Genomic DNA, 26,934 nt, shown 5'->3' with positions numbered 1-26,934 from the left:
GGGACTTTCAAAACTCGACTTGATGTTTTCTTGGAGGAAGCAAGTGGATAGGACTGGCGAGCTTTGTTGGGCTGAATGGCCTGTTCTCGTCTAGATTGTTCTAATTCTAATTCTAATTCTAAATCACTAAAGTGAAGCAGAAGTGTTACTTTAGCAATAAGTACTTTTTATTAAGCAACTGGGTTGGAGCAAAAACCTGCAGCCACTGCGGCTCTCCAGGACCGTGATTGAGGACCCCTGGCCTAGGGCAATAGTGGCTCATACAACTTCATTAACTGTAAGTTACACGTAGTGAACAACAAAACAGTCACTGATATACTTGGACAACTGATTAAGAAATCATGTACATTTCCTGAGTTGCTGTTATCTTGAAGTCAAAGTCTATATCTGGCTATGCCAAAAATTAAAATTTGGAGCATGTTTTAAAGTATACAATATTATTTATTTATTTGACTTGGTTATTCAGTCTAGTAGAGATTTGCCAATGGGGACACCACATTTGCTCAAAAAACAGATCTATCATCATGATAAGGACAAGAAATAATGGGCATTTTGGTCAAATTATCCAATCCACATTTAGCAACAAAAACAGAGCAGTCGGCTCCACCATTTATGAAAGCAAAAGACAAAGCACCATCCAGTGATATTCTATAGTGATGTTTAAGTCTGATAAACTTATGATTACAAACGGCTGGCAATTTGCTTTCCCACCTTTATGCTAAGACTGAAGAAGTAGACTGGAACAGCAGTGTCTGTTTACTTTTAGTAGCCTGGGTGATGATAAAGCTGAGCTCTGTCAGCCTAATCGCCTTGTCTTTTAATAATTAATCAGTGTCACACTCCTCTTAATAAAGGGCATGGTCCAATTTGCAAAACCAATTACCTAATTAACTAATACAATTACTTCATTTGCATTACCCTAAACAATTAACCCATTAATATCCCCCCATGCCGACCCCAACTCCCCAGGCTGCTTCCTTATGTGCTGCTTTCAGAGTCACTTAACAACCCACCATCCGCTTTTGTGCATTTCAGTTTAACAACACATTCAAAATTGAAAAAGGAAAGCTTACATCTCAGTTTTGTTGTATTTTTATGTCTGAGAAAAATATTTTACTTTCGATTGCTGTGGAGTCTTTCTTTTCTTTAAATATTATCACTGTGTCAGTCAGTTTTTTATAATATCTTCCACTGTGAGGAAGCAGTATTCCCTTTAGAAACAAGTGTTGACTCCACACACATCTCAAAGTAAATTTTAAGACTAGTTGGTCCAAATCAAGAGCATAGAGATTCAGTCCTAATTGCGTTGATTTTTGTGGTCTGGGTGGCATGTTTGTTTTGGTGCAACATAACAAAGAAAATACTTTGATTTCTTCCATAATTTATTTAATGTGAAGAGATGAAGGTTATGAAGGTTCAGTTTTACCTTCACACCTCTTAATCAATGCAGAAGCACAATTTTAGAGCTGTTAATTTTCTGTCGGACTTTTCCGGACAGGTTTACTAACATAGTTCTCTTTTCTGCTTTTCCAGCGGCTGCCAGCTTTAGCTTCTGCAGAAATGTCTTGGAGCACACAGTTTCAGCTGAAGACATCAACTATCAGCTTCCCCGGCAGACAGGGGGCAGCCTTACATGGCATGATGGGAGAGGTCAAAGGATGGCAGGGGGTAGAACTGTGAAACTGCTGCAGCAGCCAGGCACAGAAACAATCCAGGTACAACAAGTAATATTAATGTCAAATGTATGTAGTTTTGTGAAATGTACTTCACTGTATTTTTCATCTGTGTGCTTATCTTTTTTATTAGTATATTTATCATATCATATGTATCATATAACACTCATCCTGGAAATTTTTTGTTTGAGCTCCTCCTGTCAGGTCAATCCATGTACGTACAAACAGACTAAAAATTAGCTTTTTCCCATCTTCCATAAAGTTGCTGAACCCTGAATCTCCTCATTCTGAGATCATTTTTAATTGAACATGTGCAATAAGCTATATTGGTAATGTGCAATATACTAATGTAATACAATATATAATATGTAATGTACTATTCATTAACAGGTGCAATAACAATTTATGCTGCTGTACTTTGAGCAATAATAATTTGCTCTGGTTACTTGATCACTTAAAACTATATACAACATATTTGGAATTATTCGACTTTTCTTTAAATGCACCTTGGGGCCGTCACAAAAAGTAATTTTGTTGTTACACAATGGCAATAAAGTGCTTGAACTTGAATGCTGATGTGTTTATCATTCATATTACTACAGTACTGTTTAAATCCTTGCCTGATCTATCTGTTTGGAGTTTGCATATTCTCCCATTGCATGAATGAGTTTTTCTTGGACGTTCTGTTTATCTTCTCCACTCCCAAAGACATGCATGTTAGGCTAATTGGTGACTGCAAGCTGATTCCATATGAGTAAGTGTGGAGGGTCTGGTGTTCTGTCCTGGACTAATTCTTGCTTTGTGCCTGACATTATCAGGATACCCGGGTACCTGTAACTCGGCTTGGATCAAGTGGGCTGTGTAAAGGATGGGTTATTAAATGTGCTTCTTAAACAATAAAAATGTGATAGAGCAGCCATTTACATAAATCTTGTTTCAGCCCTGGGTAGCCATTTTTGCACCTCTGTATTCAGTCTGATGTTGCGGACTAACTAACAGGATTTTAGATGTTTAACATGTAAGTATTATTTTGTTTTGATCAAGTAAACTAAATGTTGCCCCATGTTTTGAACTTCCTTTTGGTCATATCATGTTATTCTTTCCTGATAATAAAAGCATTTTATTTTGTTAATGCCATTTAGAGCATCCATCCGTTATCCAACCTGCTATATCCTAACTACAGGGTCATGGGGGGGTCTGCTGGAGCCAGTCCCAGCCAACACAGGGAACAAACCCCAGGCAGGGTGCCAGCCCACCGCAGGGCACACACACACCAATACACCTAACCTGCATGTCTTTAGACTGTGGGTGGAAACCGGGGCACCCGGAGGAAACCCACGCAGACGCAGGTAGAACATGCAAACTCCATGCAGGGAGGACCCAGGAAGTGAACCCAGGTCTCCTAACTGTGAGGCAGCAGCACTACCCACTGCGCCACTGTGCCAACTCATTTAGAGCATACATTATCAAATGGCACTTTATAAAGCAAAAACATGTTAGGATAGAATGATTTGGATTAGGCTTATCAAGCAAACAAAGTGACTATGGTAATAATCTCTTACCCATTAAAAAGTTACAGTGTTTCTGGTCAGAATTCTTATCTGATGATCAGCATTATTTAAAAATATTAAGAACAGAGGCACTAGAGAATGCCTGGTATGCCTATTAGGAAGGTTCCAAATATAAAGAAGTATTTAGAAAAAGACACAGCATTTCACCATTTATCTTTAATCATGATTATGATTTGACATCTTGCCTTAAAATACCATTAACTATATCAGCCCCCTCCCGCCCCCCAATTGGATTAAGCAGATTTAAGAATAATATGTTATATTATGTAATGTATCAGGTTTTCAAGGCCTCCTGTGTTCATAGCACTGCATTTCCTGCAATCACAAATTACTGGTTTGCTCACAATACAAGTTTATCCTTTGTGAAGTTTCAGGACAGTGCTTGGGAGATATGAAAAGTAACAATTTGTCCTCAGGCTTTGCCAGATCTGTAGATCAAAGTAACCAGAGTGCCCACCATATAGCATATATGGAAACAATGGAAGGTTCAACACTTTTGTGAATTCCAGGGTGAAAGAAGTAGTATAGTAGTTATAGTAGTATCATGAGATTTGCAGAGTATAGTAAAATTCTTTCTTGCATGCCCAATGTACATGCGACACATTGACACTCCCTGGCTCCATTACAAACAGCAGTAGTTTGTTTTATTATTGAAAGCAGTAACTTGCACACCAAATGATGAGCACTTCTGAGTTAATAGTTTTTAAATGCTAATGTTGCACACCACTGGTGTCAGGTCATTTGCTTAACAATAAACACTGCTGGCTGCATCCAATAAACAACACGATAATAAATAAAAAGCAGTGTTAAGGTAATGAAAATCAAATAGTATGATGCAAAAGGGGTGGCACGGTGGCTCAGTGTGTAGCGCTGCTGCCTCGCAATTAGGAGACCCGGGTTGACTTCCTGGGTCCTCCCTGCGTGGAGTTTGCATGTTTTCCCCATGTCTGCGTGGGTTTCTTCTAGGTACTCCGGTTTCCTCCCACAGTCCAAAGACATGCAGGTTAGATGAATTGGCGATTCTACCTAGTCCCGTGTGTGTGTGTGCGTCCTGCGGTGGGCTGGCGCCCTGCCCCGGGGTTTGTTTCCTGCCTTGTGCCTTGTGTTGGCTGGGATTGGCTCCAGCAGACCCCCATGACCCTGTAGTTAGGATATAGCGGGTTGGATAATGGATGGATGATGCAAAAGGATATTAAAATGTATTTATTGTTCATGACAAGATCATAACACAGATATAAGCCAGAATGCTGTTCTTACTTGTTTGTGTTATAATTGAATTTTTGTATAATTTTGATTTTCTTTATTTTTTTTTGAGATCAGGTACTCATTTTGTTTTGTTTTTTTTTGTCACTGATCTCGATTCTGAACTTAAATTTTCAATAAGTTTGTGTACTTTTATTGCTGTTAAGATTGATTGGGCTGGTAAGGCCACCAGTTTGTTTTTTGCAGCCTCCGGTCATAATAGTACTGTTCCATGTTTTCAGGGCCGTACCCTTTGAGGTCATGACCAGTGGGAAATGATATGATAGGATAAAAGGTTGCCTTAGGGAATTCTTCTTCATCTGATCTGAAAGATTCCAAACCACTTTCTTGCTTTTCAAAATAATTAGTTTCTTTGACACTTGTGTATTTTGATTTGTGCTTGAGTTTTTGATTTTAGTTTTTGTCTTGCATTTTGGTTTTAGTACACTGTGGATGTTTTTCCAGTATTGACCTTTTTTGGTTTCCCAACTACATCTCTTCTTCCAATTGCATCTCAAAACTTTTTTGCTAATGTTATTAGTATAACAGTTTGTAGTAAGTAAGTCTTTTAAGAAGTCCTTAGTATACTGTTTGAATTTTTTTAAAGTTTGAAAACTGACTCTGTGTGAACTGGCATCTTATATATATATCGTGGATACAGGTCACATGATACACAAAAATCAAATACAAATTATTTAAAGACATTAGAGACCTGTTCCAGACAATTTTAGGGTCTAATCTTGCTCTTTTTCACCCACTGTGTCCTTCCGCCCTTTTCAACTCTAGCTTTGTCACTCTTCCAATGCCATTATGCACTCCACTAACTGTATAAGCTCAGACTGCTCATGAATTCACAAATGCCCGAATAAGCAGATGTTTGCATAGAGTAGGTGCATCTGGGGGTGTTCTCCAGAAGATATTTTCAATTGTGCTCTAAATGTTTTCTGCATATGCCACAGCAAGAACACACATTTTCTGAAGAATTGTATCCATTGATCTATCCATTTTCTTGAACAATGCCACCATGCTGAAATTTTGTGATATGCTACGTTTTTGTTAAAAATGTTATAGCTGCCAGAAAGTAATCATCTTGTATGCACACTGAAAAGAAAAGGGTTATTGGAAAGAGAAAAGAGGAAACAAATGGATGTCATTCAAGCTTGATTATTCTTTGCAAATTAGATCTTTATTTCCAAGGTCAAGGGAGCAAGCTTTCAGCTAGAGAGTTAGAAAAACGCTTAACACAAAACAGAATTTTCTCACTTTGAAGGTCACTTTTTACATTTTAGAATTTATCTCTACAGTAAGTTCATTTTTACTTTTATTGTCATATTAAAAAAGCTTATGAAGTCTTTAACAGTCAGAGATATTTCTGTACATGTTCCTTTTATGTGCCTATAACTGAATTTTCTTTAACAAAATGACTTCATATTAAAAGACTTTCAGTAAAAGTGTATGCAGTTGCATAAAGACTTGATCTTATGCAAAGCTTTTCTAAGCTGTTGCATGCCATGGTCAGATGGACTTCAGCATAGAAGCCTCAGAAGGAAGCAAAGTAAAAATAAAGCTGCCTCTTCAGGGTTAAGTCATCAGTCGTGAGACAGTAATACTTATTGGCTTCACCAAGTCTAATGCTAAAGAAGCAAAAACCATAAACAATGAAGCCTTTATCGGAAGATAATTAGGTGGTAGCATACTTGCCTTTCATGCTGAAAGGCCTTATAGGGTCTTGACAACTCTGTATCGTATCATTGACCCTCTTGATTTAGGTCTGACATCCCTAGTAAACTGAGTTACCTTCTTACTATAGTGTCTTGAAATAGTATTGCACATTTCTTCCCAGATTTCACCTGCCTTTCTCTTTCCTATAAATCGCTAGCCTGAAAACATGTAGGGTGTGCAAAACCCCAGTTGCCTTTCTGCTAGAGGGTTATATGTTTTTATAGAGGTCTCATTTGGATCCTTCCTTTGTCTTATGCCTTAATGGTGATGCCAATGCCCTTGCCAACCTTTTGCCAGTCAGGCTTCCCTTCAGACCATTGATTTTATATGTCTGCTGTAAAACATCTGAGGAGTACCTGCATGTAAAATAAATGCAATGAATTTACATGTTATAGGAGGTACTCCTTAATTGATTTGTATTTGTATTTTGACATATTCATAACATACAATATTTCGGAATATTTTTCAAAACTGTTACATTTAATAATATTCATGAAAAAAAACAGTTGCCTTTATTTACAGATAGAAATGTAGTAAATAAAGAGAAAAAAATATAGCAGTGTCTAACAGTACACTAAAAAAAAGACACCACCATACGGTCCCTTAGACAGTATTTTTTCAGCCCAAGACAGAAGAGGGAAATGTTTAGAGGTGTCTTCAACTGCACCAGATGGAGGGAATTCTGGTGTGTGTGTATCTTGGCACTACATAAAGGTTTGCCTACTGTGGTACATTGATTTGGATGACATCCAGCTTGTGAGGATCTCTGAATCTCAGAGGAATCTGCTCAGCTGTGGAGCAATGCAATAGCTTAATGTACAGTAAACTATAGTTCTTTGTGCAGATTGTTTATTATGTATGTATATATTGAGGTAAATTGTAATTATGAGTGTTTAGGCATGACTAATGCCATATTTCAAAAGTCATCAAAAATTGAAGGACTTTGACGTCATATACTACATTATTTTCCCAAATTATACTGTTAGATAAAATGAGAGTACAATGGTGAAGCATAATCTATTGGGAAGGAACTGACATGAAAAATATATTCTGATATTGGTTTAGTGGCCACTCTAAATAGTCCTGTTTGAGAGTGTGTATCCTGAATTGGAATGGTGCCCTATCTAGAGTGAGCACCTCCATCTGATGTCCCTTCATTGACACTCCAGTCCTCAAGAATAGTTAAGACCTAAAAATGAATGAATTTTTAATATCTGTTAAAGTACACAGATGTGTTTAAAAGTTTAAGTCAGTGCTGCCCATCACCATGTTGCCTATCTTTTTCTGTATAGAAAGAATATTTCATGTCTTTTCCCATGGTGAATTTAATCTCCAGTGGTGCCTTGCATGTAGCCCTGAGGTCAAAAGCCAACCCTTGTAACCCAAGACTGTGCATTGTTCTGAGAGGAAGCTACATTATGGCATTTATCTAAATAAGTTGGTGCCTAAAGGCCAAAGTCTTGTGAGTGGCTTTTCTTGTGTTTTGTATTTGTTTCAGAAGATCTTATGGTAGAGTTAAAAAAATAAATAAATAAAAATATATATATATATATATATACACTGTATATGTGTATATATATATGTATATTTTTTGTATATGCATATATGTATATTTTTTTGTATATGCATTTATATATAGCTATTATATAAAAAAATCTTGGGTCGAGACGTGATCATCTCAGAGACACTTTCAAGTCCCGCAAGACTACTAGCACGTCACGCCCTACTTACAAACAATTGCTCGGAGACACTTTAATGTCCCGCAAGACAAAAGGTACAGACTTTTAAATGATCATCATGTAGCGTGAAATGCAGATCACGCAGCACGGTAGCAGCAGCTGATCCGTCCGCATCTCTTTAGCGTGTGTTCAGCCACCTCCACCCCCTTTACAATGTGAGCGGCAGAGACACAAAGTGGCAAGCACTAAGCGTGCCCCCCGGTTGTGGTGGATGGGGGGTGGGCGAGCGAAGCTCAAAAAAATTAAAGGAACACTTTTTCATCAGAGTTTAGCATCAAGTCAATGAAACTTCTGGGCTATTGATCTGGTCAGTTAAGCAGCAGAAGGGGTGTTAATCAGTTCCAGGTGTTTTGGTGTTAATAAAATTAACAACAGGTGCACTAGGGGGCAACAATGAGACAACTCCCAAAACATGAATGATTTAACAGGTGGAGGCCACTGACATTTTTCCCTCCTCATTTTTTCACTAGTTTTGCATTTGGCTACGGTCAGTGTCACTGCTGGTAGCATGAGGCGATACCTGGAGGTTGCATAGGAAGTCTTCTACAGGATGGCACATCAAAACATATCATTGCCAGAATGTTTGCTGTGCCTCCCAGCATAGTTTCAATGGCATGGAGGAGATTCCAGGAGACAAGCATTTTACTCTAGGAGAGCTGGACAGGGCCGCAGAAGGTCCTTAACCCATCAATCAGCAGGACTAGTATCTGCTCTTTTTGGCTAGGAGGAACAGGATGAGCACTGCCAGAGCCCCACAAAATAACGTCCAATAGGCCACTGGTGTGAATGTCTCTGACCAAACAATCAAAAACAGACTTCATGAGGGTGGCGTGAGGCCCTGTGCTCACTGCCCGGCACCGTGGAGCTTGATTGGTATTTGCTGTAGAATACCAGAATTGGCAGGCCACCACTGGCGTCCTGTGCTTTTCACAGATGAGAGCAGGTTCAACCTGAGCACATGTGACAGACGTGAAAGGGCCTGGAGAAGCCATGGAGAACGTTATGCTGCCCGTAACATTGTTCAGCATGACTGGTTTGGTGGTGGGTCAGTGATGGTCTGGGGAGGCATATTCATAGAGGGACGCACAGACCTCTACAGGCTAGACAATGGTACCTTGACTGACATTATATATTGGGATGAAATTCTTGGACCCATTATCAGACCCTATGCTGGTGCAGTGGGTTCTGGGTTCCTCCTGGTGCTTGACAATGCCTGGCCTCTTGTTGCGAGAGTGAAGGAATTGATGCCATTGACTGGCCCCCATGCTCGCCTGACCTAAATCCAATAGAACACCTTTGGGACATTATGTATTGGTCCATCCAATGCCGCCAGGTTGTACCTTAGACTATCAAGAAGCTCAGCGATGCCCTGGTCCAGATCTGGGAGGAGATCCCCCAGGACACCATCCGTCGTCTCATTAGGAGCATGCCCTTCCTGATGCTGTCAGGCATGCATACAAGCACGTAGGTGCCATATAAGCTACTGAGTACAATTTTGAGTTGCTCCAATGAAATTTCGGCAACATGGACTAGCCTGCCACATCATTTTTTCACTTTGATTTTCGGGGTAACTTTAAATTCATCCCATTGTAGGTTGATAATTTTCATTTCCATCAAACAATGTGGCATCCTTTCATTCCTAACACATTACCCTGTCCATACCTGGTCTCCCAGTCCAACAGTTTCTGGCTCAGGAACATGATGGGGTGTTTCACACCGTTGACACTTTGGCTCAGCACGGCTCCCAGGCCTGTGTCTGAAGCGTCCGTCTGGAGGATGAAAGGTAAAGAAAAGTTAGATGGTTTCAAAATAGGTGCGGATGTAAGGGCCTGCTTCAAGTCACTAAATGCAGCGCCTGTCTTTTCAGTCCATACCAAAATGTTTGGGGCCCTCTTCTTTGTCAAATCAGTCTAGAGCACTGCTCTCTCCGAGAACTGGGGCACAAGCCGGTGGTAGTACCCCGCTAACCCGAGAAAGGCTTGGACCTGCCACCTGGTAAGCGGATGGGGCCATTTTAAAATGGCATCTACTTTTTAGCACTGTGGCTTCGTAGTACCCTGACCCACCTGGTAGCCTAAATACTTGGCTTCGCTCAATCCAAAGAAACATTTTTTGGGATTAATCCAAAGCCTGGCCTCACCAAGTGTCTAGCAATACTGCTTTTACCTGCTGTAGGTGTTCCATCCACGTGCTGGAATTGATGACCACATCATCCAGGTAGGCAGCACTGTATTAGTTATGAGGCCTGAGCACTTTGTCCACCAGATGCTGGAAGGTTGCTGGAGCCCTGTGTAACCCAAATGGAAGGACACGATACTGCCAGTGTCCACTAGGGGTCCTAAACGCGTTCTTAACTTTCGCGGAGTCCATTAAAGGAACCTGCCAGTACCCCTTTGTCATGTCCAGTGTGGTCAAATATTAAGCCTGTCCAAGCCTCTCGAGGAGGTCGTCCACTTGTGGCATTGGATAAGCATCGAATTGTGATACTTGATTAAGTCAACGGAAGTCATTGCAAAATCTCCAACTCCCGCCAGGCTTAGCGACCAATACAATGGGGCTGGATCAGGGACTATGATTTTCCTCGATTACACCTAGTTCCAGCATGTGTTTGATCTCAAGCACCACTTCAGCCCTTTTTGCCTCGGGAAGACGATATAGACATTCTCGGACTATAACCCTGGGATCTGTCACAATGTTCTGCTCAACCAGAGAGGTCCTTCCAGGGTTTTCACTCACTTCCTCCAGGACAGACAGGATAACTGTTTCCAGCTCCCGTCATTGTCTGGGACATAAATCCGCACTGAAGTTAAGGCTAGCCGTGTGAGCAAAGAGTTAGCGGGGCTGACCGGAGGAGGGATCGGGATCCCTGTCCTTCCACGGTTTCAGCAGGTTTACATGATAAACCTGCTCCCTCGGCCAACGATTGGGTTGACTCACCAAATTGTCGAAGAGTCCTTTCCTCTCCTTAACTTCGTAGGGACCTTACCAATGGGCAAGCAACTTAGAGTGGGAGGTGGGTACTAGGACCATGACCCAATCTCCTGGGCGGAGCTCCCAGAGGGACGTGCCACGGTCGTAATATCGGACCTGTGCTTCTTGAGCCTCTTCCATGTAACTTTTAAGAAGGGTACGCATTTTACCAAATCTATTGCGTAATTGCGCGATATATTCCAATATATTTGTAGAGGGAAGAGCCTCTTCTTCCCATCCTTCTTTTAAAATATCTAATATGCCCTGGGGTTATCGCCCATACAATAATTCAAAAGGGGAGAACCCCGTGGAGGCTTGTGGGACCTCCGGATAGGCAAAAAGGACGAGGGGGAGGAGCTGATCCCAGTTCCTTCCATCCTCACTGACCACCTTACGAAGCATTTGTTTGAGAGTTTTATTGAACCTCTCTACCAAACCGTCGGTTTGAGGATGATATATCTCAGTCTTTAAATGGTTTATTTTAAGTAACTTGGCAGTCTCCTTAAACGTCTCCGAGGTAAAAGGCGTCCCTTGGTTCGTCAAGACTTCCTTGGGGATGCCAATGTGCAAAAAGACCCCTAGTAATTCCGTGTGATGGCTTTAGAAGTGGCTGAGTGCAACGGAACAGCTTCGGAGTATTTGGTAGCATAATCCACGAGGGCTAAAATGTACTTGTGTCCGCGGGCTGAGGGCTCTAGAGGTCCGACTAAATCAACCCCAATTCTGTGGAAGGGCATATCAATCAGGGGAATAGGAACGAGAGGAGCACGGTCCTTTCTAGGAATTTGTTGCAGCTGACACTCAGGGCATGGAAGTGCAAAAGAGACGAACCTCCTCATTGATTCCTGGCCAATAGAAGCAGAGCTTGATCTGCTCCAGGGTTTCCTTGGTAGCCATTTCTACTGGCCATCATGCTCAGCTACGCGATACAGAAGGCCATTTTCTAACACAAAGTGAGGACCCTTTGGCATCGACTGGTTAGTGCGCTGGCCGTTGACTAGGACCACTGCATTTTTGTCAAACTTCAGGGAATCGTCATTCCACTGCTCCCTTTTAAAAGAAGCCGGCATCTCTCCAAATTGAAACTGCAAAAGGGAGAGAGGGTCTGGGCTGATCTCAAGGGGCATGGTTTCCTCCCATGCCGTCTCGGTGCTGGTGGATGACGTATTGGCACGCGATGGTCCGGGAGTTGCCATGTCACTCAGAGGGGCCGCTTTGTCTCCCTCTGCCGGCTGGTTACACGCCGTGGAGGCAGCATGAGACTTCTCATCCCCGTCTATAACTATGCCCAAGTTAACCCCAGGAGTGGTATGTGTCTCACCGCTTTTAATTTTAGACCAGTCCCGCCCTAGTATCACCGGGTGTGGAGGATCTGGGAGGACCGCCACGGTTAATTTCTGAACCGATCCTCCGTAACTGATGACACAACAGGCGGACCTTTACCAGTGAATTTCTCTGTAGACACAGGTTATACTGATCTTAAATTTTAACCACTGTCGCGGTAGCACAAATCGGTGGGCAACAATGGAAATGTTGCTGCCGGAATCGAACAAAGCAGTAGTTTTGTACCCATTTACGATCACCACGCTTGTGTGTGGGACCACCAACAGGTTAGTCAGAGAACACCAACCCCTCCTCCCCCTCCACCTGCATTCCTCCTCGCTCCCAAGCGGTTTGCGCGCCTACAAATCCAGGGACGTCGGTACAGTTAGACTAAGGGACGGTTCTGCTCCCCCAGATTGTGAGGCCGTCATTTGTGTCTCTAAGAGCTCTATGAGCTCTGCCATATTTTGGAATTGTTTACCCCAGACTGGCTGGGTGAAGCCACGGGGTAGTGTTTTCAGGAGCAGGTAGCAGGCCACCTGCTCTATTATGTGGGAAGGCTTGTTCTCCTGTGGCCGTAGCCACTGCCCTACCTTTGCCCATAAGGACCAGGCTTGTTGAGGAGTCGGCCGCTCAGGGTTGAACATCCAGTTTCTCACTCTAGTCACCTGCCAGTCTGCCCTACAACCCAGGTTGAAATCGGGGCTCTGGCTTCACAGGGAGGCGGGCACTCTCCTCTGAGAGAGCATAATAAGCCCCTTTTGCCTCCCCCCTCCGGAGAAGCCCAATTCTGTGATCCCCTCCCGCACACTACCTGGCCTGCCTAGGTTGCCTAGTGAAGCGTGCCGGGAGCAGAGCTCGTACCAGGTCACTCCGAACAATGGGACACCCTCCCCACTTGAAAACTCGGCCCCTGTACACTCCCACCAGGGTATGTTGCAGGTCCTGTCCCCTTCTCTTCTGGGACTTTTACATCCTGCCGACTACGCCAATGTCGCAAAAACCAGACATAACAGCCATAAAAAGGTTTGGGGCAGCCACCTGTATATTGGTATCCTGGTTGCAAAGTTGCAATATTTATAACAGCACTGATGTGCACAAGACCGAGTCCAAAACTGAACTGAGGGAATAGGGAAAAGGTGGAGGCTTTTAAAGGGGAAGAACAGGAAGTGAGTCCAAAGGGGTTGGGCTCATGAAGGTCTTCAGCCATAGGTTCCAGCCCAGACGTGACACCACGAGAGCCGGAGCCGGCAAGGTCTCCTTCCATAGGCTCGGTCCTGAAAGTGACATCAAGAGAACCAGATGGGATCTCCCGTGAATGGTCTACAGGAAAGGGAGAAAAAGAGTCAGTGCACTCTGCCACATCCCGGTATGACTCGGAATTGCCCTTACTCAAGCCCTTTAGCTGCCTCCCATGCGCACGTGTGTGACATAATATATATCTATACTAATAAAAGGCAAAGCCCTCAATGACTCACTCACTCACTGACTCACTCACTCATCACTAATTCTACAACTTCCCGTGTAGGTAGAAGGCTGAAATTTGGCAGGCTTATTCCTTACAGCTTACTTACAAAAGTTAAGCAGGTTTCACTTTAAAATTCTACACGTAACGGTCATAACCGTCGACAATGTCCACCATGTTGAACTTTCTTATTTATGGCCCCATCTTCACGAAATTTGGTAGGCGGCTTCCCTGCGCTAACCGAAACCGATGTACGCATTCTTATTTCGATGGTATGATGCCACTGTCGGCCGCCATATTGAACTTTCCAACGTCACTAATTCTCCAACTTCCCGTGTGAGTAGAAGGCTGAAATTTGGCAGGCACATTCCTTACGGCTTACTTACAAAAGTTAAGCAGGTTTCATTTCGAAATTCTACATGTAACGGTCATAACGGTCGACAACGTCCACCATGTTGAACTTTCTTATTTATGGCCCCATCTTCACGAAATTTGGTTGGCGGCTTCCCTTCGCTAACCGAAACCATTGTACGTACTTATATCGGTGGTATGATGCCACTGTCGGACACCATATTGAACTTTTCAATGGTCTTTGTTACTTATGGGCCCATCTTCAAGAAATTTGGTACGCGGGTTCCTAACGCTAACTGAATCCTACTTACGTACATATATACGTCCATAGCCTGCAGCTCGGTCACCGTGTGAGGCGGCGTTGGGTCCCCATCCTAACGCCTCCCACGTTGTTGGCTGCCTGCCTATATAAGGCCGTCCGTCGCTCCAGTCTCTACATTCCCTTTCTTGCTTCGCCACGGGATTCACGTCTTCCTGCTGATAACTACAGCCTTTTTATTTAATCCACAACTTCTCCGCTGTTTTATTGTTCGTTTATTACGATTATAGTTATTGTGTAAGTATTTTAGACTTGCTTTACATTGTTCAGGTACCCATTTCCTTTATCGTTCCAACCTTACCCCCATAACATGTCTATCGAAGTGATCACCATTGATCAAAGAACTGTAACTTACCGAGTGGTTTCCATGCCTGGAGATGGCACCTGCCTTTTCCATTCTCTTTGTTACATATTGCACGGCCATATCAGGCTAACTCTTGATATCCAGAGGAACATTGTGTCTTATGTATTCAATGACTGGGACAGGTTCAAGGTGTGGACTGATGACGGTACAGGAGATAATTATACTATACAGGAGCACTATAAGAGTGAAATGCTTAAGCCCTCCACCTATGGTTCTGCATGTGAATTGATGGCTGCTGCTGAATTGTTCGGTTGTCGCTTTCAAGTATACCGAAATGGCTAAATATTTTACACCTTTCGACAACCGCCAATGCCTCTTAAACATCTTAGATTCACAGGTTACGATTTCAGTAGTGGACACTTTGATGTTTATGAATGTTTAAACTCTCAAAAGCTGGATGTGAAGTTATCGATGAAACCGGTTGTGTGCTTACAACGCTTGACAGATGCCGAATGTCACTTCAACACAAGTCCTGCAAATACTGTCGTAATTGAAACAAACCATGAAACTCAATCCGATTATGACAGCAGCAATCCAAGCTGTGAGATTTGAAACAAGGTTACTGTTCGCATGGCCAACTGTACGTTGCATGCTCAAGAGTAAGCTCAGCACACAGCTTGCTCATATTACAACTAGAGGGCCGAAATCACAATGTGGTATACAAAGAGATCCTTAACAAATAATTATTGGCATATTTTCCCTCAGTTTCAAAAGGTTTAATTTTCTTCATATTAAAAATTTTAATGCAGTACTTCGCCGCTGCGAATCGCGGGTATTTTGCTAGTCTATACTAATAAAAGGCAAAGCCCTCACTGACTCACTCACTCATCACTAATTCTACAACTTCCGGTGTAGGTAGAAGGCTGAAATTTTGCAGGCTTATTCCTTACAGCTTACTTACAAAAGTTAAGCAGGTTTCATTTCGAAATTCTACACGTAACGGTCATAACGGTCGACAACGTCCGCCATGTTGAACTTTCTTATTTATGGCCCCATCTTCACGAAATTTGGTAGGCAGCTTCCCTGTGCTAACTGAAACCGATGTACGTACTTATTTTGGTGGTGTGACGCCACTGTCGGCCGCCATATTGAACTTTACAACGGTCTTTGTTACTTATGGGCCCATCTTCAAGAAATTTGGTACGTGGGTTCCCAATGCTAACTGAATCCTACTTACATACATATATACATCCACAGCCTGCAGCTCGGTAACCATGTGAGGCGGCGTTGGGTCCCCCATTCCCACGCTTCCCACGTTGTTGGCTGCCTGCCTATATAAGGTCGTCCGTCGCTCCGGTCTCTTCATTTCCTTCCTTGCTTCGCCACGGGATTCACGTCTCCCTGCTGATAACTACAGCCTTTTTATTTAATCCACGGCTTCTCCGCTGTTTTATTGTTTGTTTATTACGATTATAGTTATTGTGTAGGTATTTTAGACTTAGTTTACTGTTCAGGTACCCATTTCCTTTATCATTCCAACCGTACCCACATTAACATGTCTATCGAGGTGATCACCATCGATCAAAGAACTGTCACTTACCGAGTGGTTTCCATGCCCAGAGATGTCGCCTGCCTTTTCCATTCTCTGTGTTTACATATTGCACGGCCATATCAGGCTCACTCTTAATATCCGGAGGAACATTGTGTCTTATGTATTGAACTAGCAAAATACCCGCGCTTCGCAGCGGAGAAGTAGTGTGTTAAAGAAGTTATGAAAATGAAAAGCAAACATTTTAAAAATAACGTAAGATGATTGTTAATGTAATTGTTTTGTCATTGATATTGAGTGTTGTCATATCTATCTATTTATATATATATATATATATATTTATATATATCTGTATATATCTGTATATATATATATATATATATATATATATATATATATATATATATATATATATTGTCAGGGATGCCAGGGGCCATGACCCGGCCGGGACGCCAGGAGGGACCGGAAGAGGGTCAGAGCCCTGCCTGGATCACGTGGGGTTCGCCTTGGGTTGCTTTGGGGACCACGGGTCAAGGGCATGGAAGCCTTTCCCTGTAGGAGCCCGTGGTCACCGCCAGGAGGCGCCCTAATGCCTTGGGACTTGTTTCCCCAGCACTCCTGCCACACCAGGAAGTGCTGGGGGAAGGAGAACGCCGCAGTGGAGAGCAGCCGGAGGCATTGTGGCCAGCCACGCTGGGGTTTGTGCACTGAACTGCCGGGAACACCAGGTGCTCATCCGGGTCAGCTATAAAAGGGGCGAAAAACAAGATGTCTGCCTGTCTGTGCTCAGGTGGCGTTGACATCTGGCGTAGCCGGCAGGATACTCCGCCTGTTGCAAGGCGGGGACCTGCAACAAACAAATTTGTTGTGGACGGCCGGGCGCAGCAGGGGACACCACCCACGTTCCGCGGGTGCTGCGTGCACACAGCCCCGCGGAGAAAAGAAACCCCACGGACCGCCAGGGGTCCGTTTGTTGGCCATACGCCCTTGACGCGGGCGGGCGGTATGCCTAGCAGGAGAGCAGCGGTCTCCAGGGATCGTGCCGTTGCTGCAGGCCGAGACGGCATGGTGTTGGAAGAAGCCTCGCCGAGGAGGTGTCCTCGGTTGGACGGGTCCGGGAAGGTGAGTCCCCTGCCTAGTGGCAGCCGGCCCGGGAGGGCCGGGCGTGTTTTTTCTTTCCCAGGCAGAGACTTCCCGGATTCACGTCGGTGGCAGGCGCATGTCGGTCTGCAGGGCGCTGGCAGCACGGGCGGCAGCCGAAGGCTGCGGAGAAGGAGACGCTGCGTCTCGAAGAGTGCTGGCAACAAAAGAGCTGCCGGCAGGCATATCGACGCCGAGAAAAGGGAGGCAAGATGGCATGACGGATGTCCCTCCCCGACAGGCACGCTGTTGGGACGGTGTGTCTTGGGTGCCCGCCAATGACCGAAGAGAGGCGGGACCAAGGAACGTTCGTCACGGGCCGGGGGGAGACCCGATTGGGCCAGAGGAGAGGGCCCACAGGAAGTGGCCGACGTCGGAGGCTGACGTACAGGTAGGCTCCGCGTCAGTTGACTTTCTGTCCTTGCCGGCTGCTCTGATGGAGCTGGGGGCGTGCCTTCAGCCTGCAGAGCAGAGTGTGTTACAGTTGCTACGTGCCCTCCGGGCTGCAGTGCGGGATCTGGAGAAGAAGGCGCTCGCGACCTTACGGAAGTTTCGACTGACAGCGGACGGCGCTGGCGCTGGAATCTCCAGCCGAGAGGTACGGCGGATTTGGTGAGTACAGCTGACTCTGTACAGCAACTGGGAGGGTCTGCCGAAAATTGCTGTGATAACGATGAGCAGTTTCAAGTAAGCAGCCCTCCGACAAATAGTGCGGCGCTAATGGCTGTATGCGCGGCGAGGGGGGAGTCCGAGAGGACGCAGAATGGACACGGGCTGCTTAGTGCCCCGGGTCCTAGCGCCCTCCGCCCCGAGTTGGCTGCGGCCTCGCTGTACTGTAGGGACGCAGACGGAAAGGGGCTTGTGTTTGTTAATACAAAGTCGCGCACCGTCAAAGGCCCAAGAGTGAAGGGAGGATTAAGCGGCTGGGTGCTGCTTCCTCCAATATGGTGAGACGCGTGCTGGGTGCACGCGTATGGCTGGCTGCCCTCTGGGGGAGCAGAGGGAATCCCTGAGGCAGGCAGAGAGAGAGCAGGCGGTGCCGACGACTCCATCATCGAGAGGGACACGGAAGCCGCGGAGAGGGTACCGATCAGGCAAGTGCCGGGTGATTGGGGGAACGCTGCCCGTGCATGGCACGAGCTGGGTGCTGGCAGCGTTCTGCCCCTGTGTTCTCTTTGTAGGGACGGACCCGGCGGGCTGAAGGAACCCTTCGTGGCGGAACAGCCCTCTGATGTCGGGCCGTCAGCGAATGATCTCTGCCGGCGCAGCTGCGCCACGGCTGGAGGAGCCTACGGGGAACGAGTGGCTCGGAACAAAGGGGCGGAGGTCTCGGAGGGGTGCCGATCGAGGAGGCCCCGGGGTGCCGGTAAAAGGGGGGAGCACAACCTGTGCGAGGCACAGGGATGCACCATGGGTTGGTGCTCAAATTGTGTCTCTGCCCCTGTCCCTGCTAGGAGTGCGGGGCCGGACCACGGCTATCCTCAGGTAGGACCCGTTTCGGGGCTCTGCTGCCCTCGCGGGACGGGTCGCTCTTACCCACGAGTGGTCTTCGCTGGCTGTGGGGCACTGTCAGGGATGCCAGGGGCCATGACCCGGCCGGGACGCCAGGAGGGACCGGAAGAGGGTCAGAGCCCTGCCTGGATCACGTGGGGTTCGCCGGGTTGCTTTGGGGACCACGGGTCAAGGGCATGGAAGCCTTCCCTGTAGGAGCCCGTGGTCACGCCAGGAGGCGCCCCAATGCCTTGGGACTTGTTTCCCCAGCACTCCTGCCACACCAGGAAGTGCTGGGGAAGATTATACGCCGCCGGAGAGCAGCCGGAGGACAGCGGCACTTCCGCCACGCTGGGGCGTGGCCAACGAGAATGCCGGGAACACCAGGTGCTCATCCGGTCAGCTATACAAGGGGCCGTCTCCCTTCATTCAGGGCTGGAGTCGGGTGGAAGGAGGACGAAGCAGTGGAGAGTGGAGGCGCCCAAGAAAGGCATTGTGGCCAGGACTTTGTGTTATTTGGGGTTTGTGCACTGAACTGGGTCTTTGTGACCATTATTTGGGGTCTTTGTGACCATTATTTGGGGTCTTTGTGACCAAAGAACTGTAAATAGTGTAAATAAACGTGTGGTGGTTGAAAAACAAGATGTCTGCCTGTCTGTGCTCAGGTGGCGTTGACATATATATATATATATATATATATATATATATATATATATATATATAGCAAAATACCCGCATTGGCAGCGAGAAGTAAAAAGAAAAGGAAACATTTTAATAATAACGTAACATGATTGACAATGTAATTGTTTTGTCATTGTCATGAGTGTTGCTGGCATATATATATATATATATATATATATATATATATATATATATATATACATCTATACACATATATATACACAGTTATATATATATACATATACACACATACATATATATACATACTGTATATATACATACTGTATATACACATATACATATCTACATATATACTGTATATACACATTTATATATACAAATCTATATATATATATCCACATATATATATATATTAGGTGGGACTCGATTAAAAAATTAATCCAATTAATTAGAGGCTGTGTAAGAATTAATCTTGATTAATCGTATGTAATCGCACGTAAATTTGCCCCAAATCGCAAATGGTTTTTTTTTAATTTAAAAGTGTTTTAGTGGGTGACAGAATCAAATAATAGACATGTACATGAATATTGTAAACTGAAGCTGTTTTAATTTCTGAAAAAAAAGCCTTTAAACTGCATTTGAATTCAAAACAGAAACAAAAATATCATCCCTGGTTAAAATTGGGCAGACTTAAAAATAAAGTGGTAGTTTAAGTACTTTAAGTAGATTTTCAGAATAGTATTGTCTTTAAATAATAATAACCAAAATTTCAACATAAAGTGCAGTTTTTCTTCTTAAAAAAATAAGTCAGAAACATAAAAGGTAATTTGACCAACTTAATCTTTAAACTCTGAGTAACCTTAGCCAAAATTATTTTGTACATTAGGCTAAAACAGTGTGATCATTGAACATTTTGTAATTAGATGTAATTAGAATTACTAACGGTCACGGAAGTCCAATGATCCCCAGTAAGAGCCACAAAGTCCGCTTTCTGTAATGCATCTAATTTTGCTTGCTTTTCATTGTGCACAAAACCATGCTTTTATCAAGGCTTCGCGGGAAGTCGAAATGATCAGTCGTAGGAACGCGCTTTATTCCGACTCTAACATTTTTGTAGCTGTGATGTGTGCATCAGTGTAATGGATGTACCAGGAAATGATGCATTGACAAAAGTTCCCGTTGCATGGAATTGAAAGTGTGATTAAATGCGTTATTTTTTTAACGCATTATGGAGTACATGCATCGAAGCTTCTCAGCTGTGCTTGTGCTAATAAAGGGAAACATTTTAAAAATAACGTAACATGATTCTGCGTTAACCGAATATTTTTTCATACGTCCCAAACCAAGGAGATGCGAAGGTAAAATGAATCAGTAGCGCGCATACATACTCAGTGCATCCCTCTCGGGAATCGAACCTCGAATGTCGGCATTAGAGGCTTAAGACTCTACAATTGAGCCACAGCATGTGGCTTGTCTATGCGAGAGTATGTACTGTAGATAGGGGTATATATATACATTTAAATATATACCCGCGTATCGCAGTGGAGAAGTAGAAGTTATGAAAAAGAAAAGGGAACATTTTAAAAATAACGTAACATGATTGTCAATATACAGTAATTGTTTTGTGAGTGTTATTGAATGTTGCTGTCATCAAGGATTTGATTATCATTATTTGTTTCAATCAGGGTCGTATTTGTACGATGTGTTGTGTTCAAGTTACATTCCGTGTTTGTCAATCGTTGTAAAGATGACAGGTTTCATTCATCGATTGTTTCTTACTGCATCAATAAACAGCTCGTCTTCTTCTTTATCTGAGACCTGACACACTGCATGCACGGGTTTTTTACACTGTCTTCCTTTAGCGGGACATTGACTTTTTCCACCGTGTGCTTTGTTTCCACAGTAGCTGCATTTATGAATATGCTTATCAGACGCTTCATATTTTTGCTGCCTTTTCAACTGTGTAATTCGGTTTTGTTCAGCTCTTTGGAACTGTTGCTTTTTATCTGTGCACTGCGTCAGTTCACGTGAGCCACTCGGTGTACTTGCATCGAAGGTTCCCAGCTGTGCTGGTGCCATCTCGTGCTATGTCCATAGCTTTATTTAATGTTACCTTAGTCCTGGCACTTAAAACTTTCTCTCGCAGTTTCGCTGAGTTTGTGTCAAACACCACCCTGACCATCTCATCTTCCTCTCCATAAGCACAGTCCTTCACCCGTGAATATTTACCCGTGGCAGTTTGCTATTGGATTGCCGCTGACGGACGGCCTTCTATGGGCAGGCACTAAATTACAAACGCCAGCGGCAGCCTGTCTATGAACTTAATTTAAAGTGTAGGTTTACATCGTGCTTTGTTTCCGAAGTAGCAGAACTCGCTTCTTATTGTTTCGCTGCCTTCTCAATTATATAATGCATGTTTTCTTGAGCGCTTTTTTGAGGTCTTCCTGGTTTTCTATGTACTGCGTGATTACGTGGGAGGCGTGATGATGTCACACGAAACTCCGCCCCCACGGCATTGAAGCTCATCTCCATTACAGTAAATGGAGAAAAACTGCTTCCAGTTATGACAATTACGCGTAGAATTTCGATATAAAACCTGCCCAACTTTTGTAAGGAAGCTGTAAGGAATCAACCTGCCAAATTTCAGCCTTCCACCCACACGGGAAGTTGGAGAATTAGTGATGAGTCAGTGAGTGAGTGAGTCAGTGAGTGAGTGAGTGAGTGAGTGAGTGAGTGAGGGCTTTGCCTTTTATTAGTATAGATGAGTGGGACAGGTTCAAGGTGTGGACTGATGACGGTACTGGAGATAATTATACTACACAGGAGCACTAGAAGAGTGAAATGCTTAAGCCCTTCACCTATGGTTCTGCATGTGAGTTGATGGCTGCCGCTGAATTGTTTGGTTGTCGCTTTCAAAGTGTACCAAAATGGCCAAATATTTTACACCTTTCGACATCCGCCAATGCCTCTTAAACATCTTAGATTTACAGGTGATGATTTAAGTAGTGGACACTTTGATGTTTATGAATGTTTAAACTCTCAAAAGCTGGATGTGAAGTTATCGATGAAACCGGTTGTATGCTTACAACGCTTGACAGTTGCCGAATGTCACTTCAACACAAGTCCTGCAAACACTGTGGAAATTAAAACAAAACATGAAACTCAAACCGATTATGACAGCAGTTATCCAAGCTGTGAGATTTCAGGCAAGATTACTTTTCACATGGCCAGCTGTACGTTGCATGCTCAAGAGTAAGCTCAGCGTACCGCTTGGTCATATTACAACCGGAGGGCCGATCTGACAATGTGGTATACAAAGAGATCTTTAACAAATAATTATTGATATATTTTCCCTCAGTTTAAAAAGGTTTAATTTTCTCCTTAATAAAAGTTTTAAGGCAGTACTTCGCAGCTGTGAAGCGCGGGTATTTTGCTAGTTATATATATATATATATAGTAATATATGTATATGTGTGTGTGTTTGTGTATGTATGTATATTGCTAACACTGATTACTTGACTGTTGGGGGAAAAAAAAGAACACGGTGGTTGACTTTCTGTTATAAATGATGTATGTCATTCAGGGATATGACACATCATTTTAAATCTCATTTTCACATGATCTAATGGTTGTTAAGAGCAGCGAGGGAACAGAAATCAGGATTTCATACATTTTGTCTGCCACGGAATATTAATGAATGCTGACCTCTCATTGAGAGTAGATAAAGACTTTGTGTGCTCACATGCTGTGTCTCACTAGAGACTGTGCTGCACGTGCACAGATTAGTAAAAAGCAGCTGAAGTTGTCCAGTGTGACCCTAAATACTTAATTCATAGATAACTAATGCCTAATAATGATATCAACTGTGGCACTGTTTGTTGGCTGTTTTCCCTTTTCATTTAGTCCCCTTGGGGTCAGTCCTACTCCTGGCCTACTTGCATGTGTGAATATGAAGATTTCCAAGTGTTCATCTGTGTGTTCTTAGTATAACTCTGCAACAATACCTTATGCCAATTAGAGAAAATGCAGTAAATGCACAGGCTAGTTAGGAGATCAATTTTAAGGGGTAGTTGTTGCTGTTAGTAATGTACTGTATACATAATGAAATACAAAATAAAATTTTACTTATGAGACTAGGGATGAGCAACTATCTGCAAAAGCAAGGAGCTTGTAATTTACCTTAACTGTATGAAAGATTCTCTGCACCCGGGGAGTTGATGTGGAGGTGCACTGCTACAAGTGGTTAGGATTCCACATCAGTCACAGGTTGGATTGGTCAATGAAAACCTTTTGTAATTAGTGAGACTGCACAAAATAGATAGATAGGTAAAGATAGAACTTTTTTATTCCCCAAGGGGAAATTTGTCTTTTTACAGAAGCCCAACAAACAAACAAACAAATAAATATTACTATTATGATATTATGACAAATAACAAACACCTGTCAATTATACACCAGAATGACTGAAAGGGGGAAAAAAACTAAAGAAAAAGAAAAACATCTGACTTAGCTGTCACAGTCATAGTGTGGCATTATGCAGATATATTGCTTTTGGTGTAAAGGGACTCCGGTAGCATTTCTTGACACACTTCTACAGAATGATTCTTTAGCTGAAAGTCCTCAGTGTTAGTGTGTCAGAGAGAGGATGTGTAGCATTGTTCATAATGGCATTAAGTTTATGTTTAATTGTCTCATTCACTGCTATTTCCATGCAGTCCGTAGTGTGTCCCATAATTGAGGTTGCCCTTTTAATTAGCTTGTTGATTCATTGAGCCCGTTGAAGTGATGTTACCAGCCTAGCACAACACAGTGTTGAAAATCGCACTGGCCATCGCAGAGTTATAGAAAATGTGATGGATATCACTACTCACATTAAAGGAGGCACAAGAGCCTGCTCTATCTTTCTTATATAGTTCAATTGTATTGATTTTTTTCTTATTTGTTCTTCATTAGTTGTAGCCTATTTAAACTTTAAGTATTTTGTTTTTTTTGTTATTAGTGAAGTACTTTCTCCGGTCCTGTTCAGCCTATATACATCAGACTTCCAATACGATTCGGAGTCCTGCCACGTTCAAAAGTTCACTGATGGCACTGTTATTGTGGGCTGCATTAGGAGTGGGCAGGAGGAGGAGTATAGGAAGCTAATCAAAGACTTTGTTAAATGGTTCGACTCAAACCACCTACACCTGAACACCAGCAAGACCAAGGAACTGGTAGTGGATTTTAGGAGGCCCAGGCCCCTCATGGACCCTGTGATCATCAGAGGAGACTGTGTGCAGAGGGTCCTGACCTATAAATACCTGGGAGTGCAGCTGGATGATAAATTGGACTGGACTGCCAATACTGATGCTCTGTGTAAGAAAGGACAGAGCCGACTATACTTCCTTAGAAGGTTGGCATCCTTCAACATCTGCAGTAAGATGCTGCAGATGTTCTACCAGACGGTTGTGGCGAGTGCCCACTTCTATACGGCGGTGTGCTGGGGAGGCAGCATAAATAAGAAGGACGCCTCACACCTGGACAAACTTGTGAGGAAGGCAGGCTCTGTTGTAGGAATGAAGCTGGACAGTTTAACATCTGTGGCAGAGTGACAAGTGCTGAGCAGGCTCCTGTCAATCATGGAGAATCCACTGCATTCACTGAACAGTGTCATTTCCAGGCAGAGTAGCAGCTTCAGCGGCAGACTGCTGTCACTGACCTGCTCCACTGACAGACTGAGGAGCTCGTTCCTCCCCCACACTATATGACTCTTCAGTTCCACCTGGGGGGGTAAATGCTAACATTATTCAAAGTTATTATATGTTTTTACCTGCATTTTTATTACTCTTTAATTTAATATTGTTTTTTGTATGGGTATACTGCTGCTGGATTATGTGAATTTCCCCTTGGGATTAATAAAGTATCTATCTATCTATCTATCTATCTATCTATCTATCTATCTATCTATCTATCTATCTATCTATCTATCTATCTATCTATCTATCTATCTATCTATCTATCTATCTATCTATCTATCTATCTATCTATCTATCTATCTATCTATCTATCTATCTATCTATCTATCTATCTTGACTAATAATATGGGCAGGACCTCCAATTAGATACAGTAATCAGGTGCTTCAATCATAAGAATGCAGTTACCCTGAGGGATATTTAAATCATAAGTTGCCACAGCTTTTTTTTTTGCTATGGTATTAGTTGTAGCATCAGTGCTCTTTGGCTATCCTTTGTACCTTTCTTGATTTTGTAAATTTGTAAGTATTTGAAGCTGAATTTATTATTTTGGACTATTTTAGATTGTGAATTATTGGCTTCTCAGTTTATTTTGTTTCACTTCTGTTTATTTCTGTTCTTAGTCCTTTTCTTTCCTTCTGAATTGATTTCTAGAATATTTTAGTTATTTTGAATTCTGCTTTTGTATATTTTTCGGAATTCTTTATTTAATTTAATCAAATTAGATATAGATATAGAATAATAAAAAAATTATTTTTCCTTACTGTTTGGGAGAGTTCACAACAGTACTTTATTGTTTCCCCTTGTGCATCCATCCTTGTATGTAGCTACATTAAATAAAGATGGTAAGCCTGCAATTTGTCTGATAGTTCATTCGCTACTTTGTATATCACACATTTATTCCTTTCAGTGACTGGCTGATTAGGTGTTTTTTTCCATATAGAGTAGGTCAACTGTTGCTTTTATGCCTTATGGGAGTTAATAGTTTGGTATTTTGATTAGGTGGGGTTTAACTTGTCATTTTTATAAGAGCCACACAAATTGTTTTCCATTTTATATATATTCTTCATTTTCCCTCCCCTGTTATCTCATTATGGCTATATACTATATCTGTGGCGTGGCTTTTGTTTCTATAAGTTATTTGAATAAGGGGATGAATTATGAGGAAAGATTAAAAGAGCTGAGCCTATTCAGTTTAAGTTTAAGCAAAAGGAGGTTAAGAGGTGAAATTGTTTAAATGTTTAAAATGAAGGGAATTAGTACAGTGGTTTGAGACTGTTACTTTAAATTCAGTTTAACAAGAACATTGGGACACACTCTGAAACTTTAAGAGTAAAGTTTGCATAAACGTTAGGGAGTCTTTCTTCACCAAAGAAGGGGAATATAGAATGTGTGTGTAAATATTCAAATAAATAAAGCATAGTGTTTGTTGTTCTTCATATGTCTTTTAGCTAACAGTGACATTTCAAGAACTGAACAGTCAAAACCTTTAAGCTAAATAAAAAAAAAAGAAATACGAATGGGTATCTCAATTATTCTGTTTTGATGTAAAGTAGAATTATATTTTAGAATAGAATGTAGGCAGCAAAAAAAAAACCCTTGCTTTGCCTGCAAAGTTCAGTTTCATTTAGCTCCTGCTGCTTCCTCGTTTCCAGTTAATGCTTAGACTGCTGTACAGCAGGTAGGCTCTAACTTCTGCT

The 26,934-nt window shown here is 42.9% G+C and overlaps 1 protein-coding gene across 1 annotated transcript in view; it reads left to right on the top strand.

The window, feature by feature from the left end:
- Positions 1–26,934, top strand: part of samd10b (sterile alpha motif domain containing 10b) — a 254,590-nt gene that overhangs the window by 74,197 nt on the left and 153,459 nt on the right. The window contains exon 2 of the mRNA XM_039734849.1: positions 1,534–1,715. Within this exon, the coding sequence (XP_039590783.1) occupies positions 1,534–1,715 (182 nt within the window). The remainder of the gene's footprint in view (positions 1–1,533; positions 1,716–26,934) is intronic.

The sequence above is a fragment of the Polypterus senegalus genome, chromosome 14, assembly GCF_016835505.1.
Source record: "Polypterus senegalus isolate Bchr_013 chromosome 14, ASM1683550v1, whole genome shotgun sequence".
Lineage (NCBI taxonomy): Eukaryota > Metazoa > Chordata > Cladistia > Polypteriformes > Polypteridae > Polypterus > Polypterus senegalus.
This window is presented reverse-complemented; position numbering and strand designations above follow the sequence as displayed.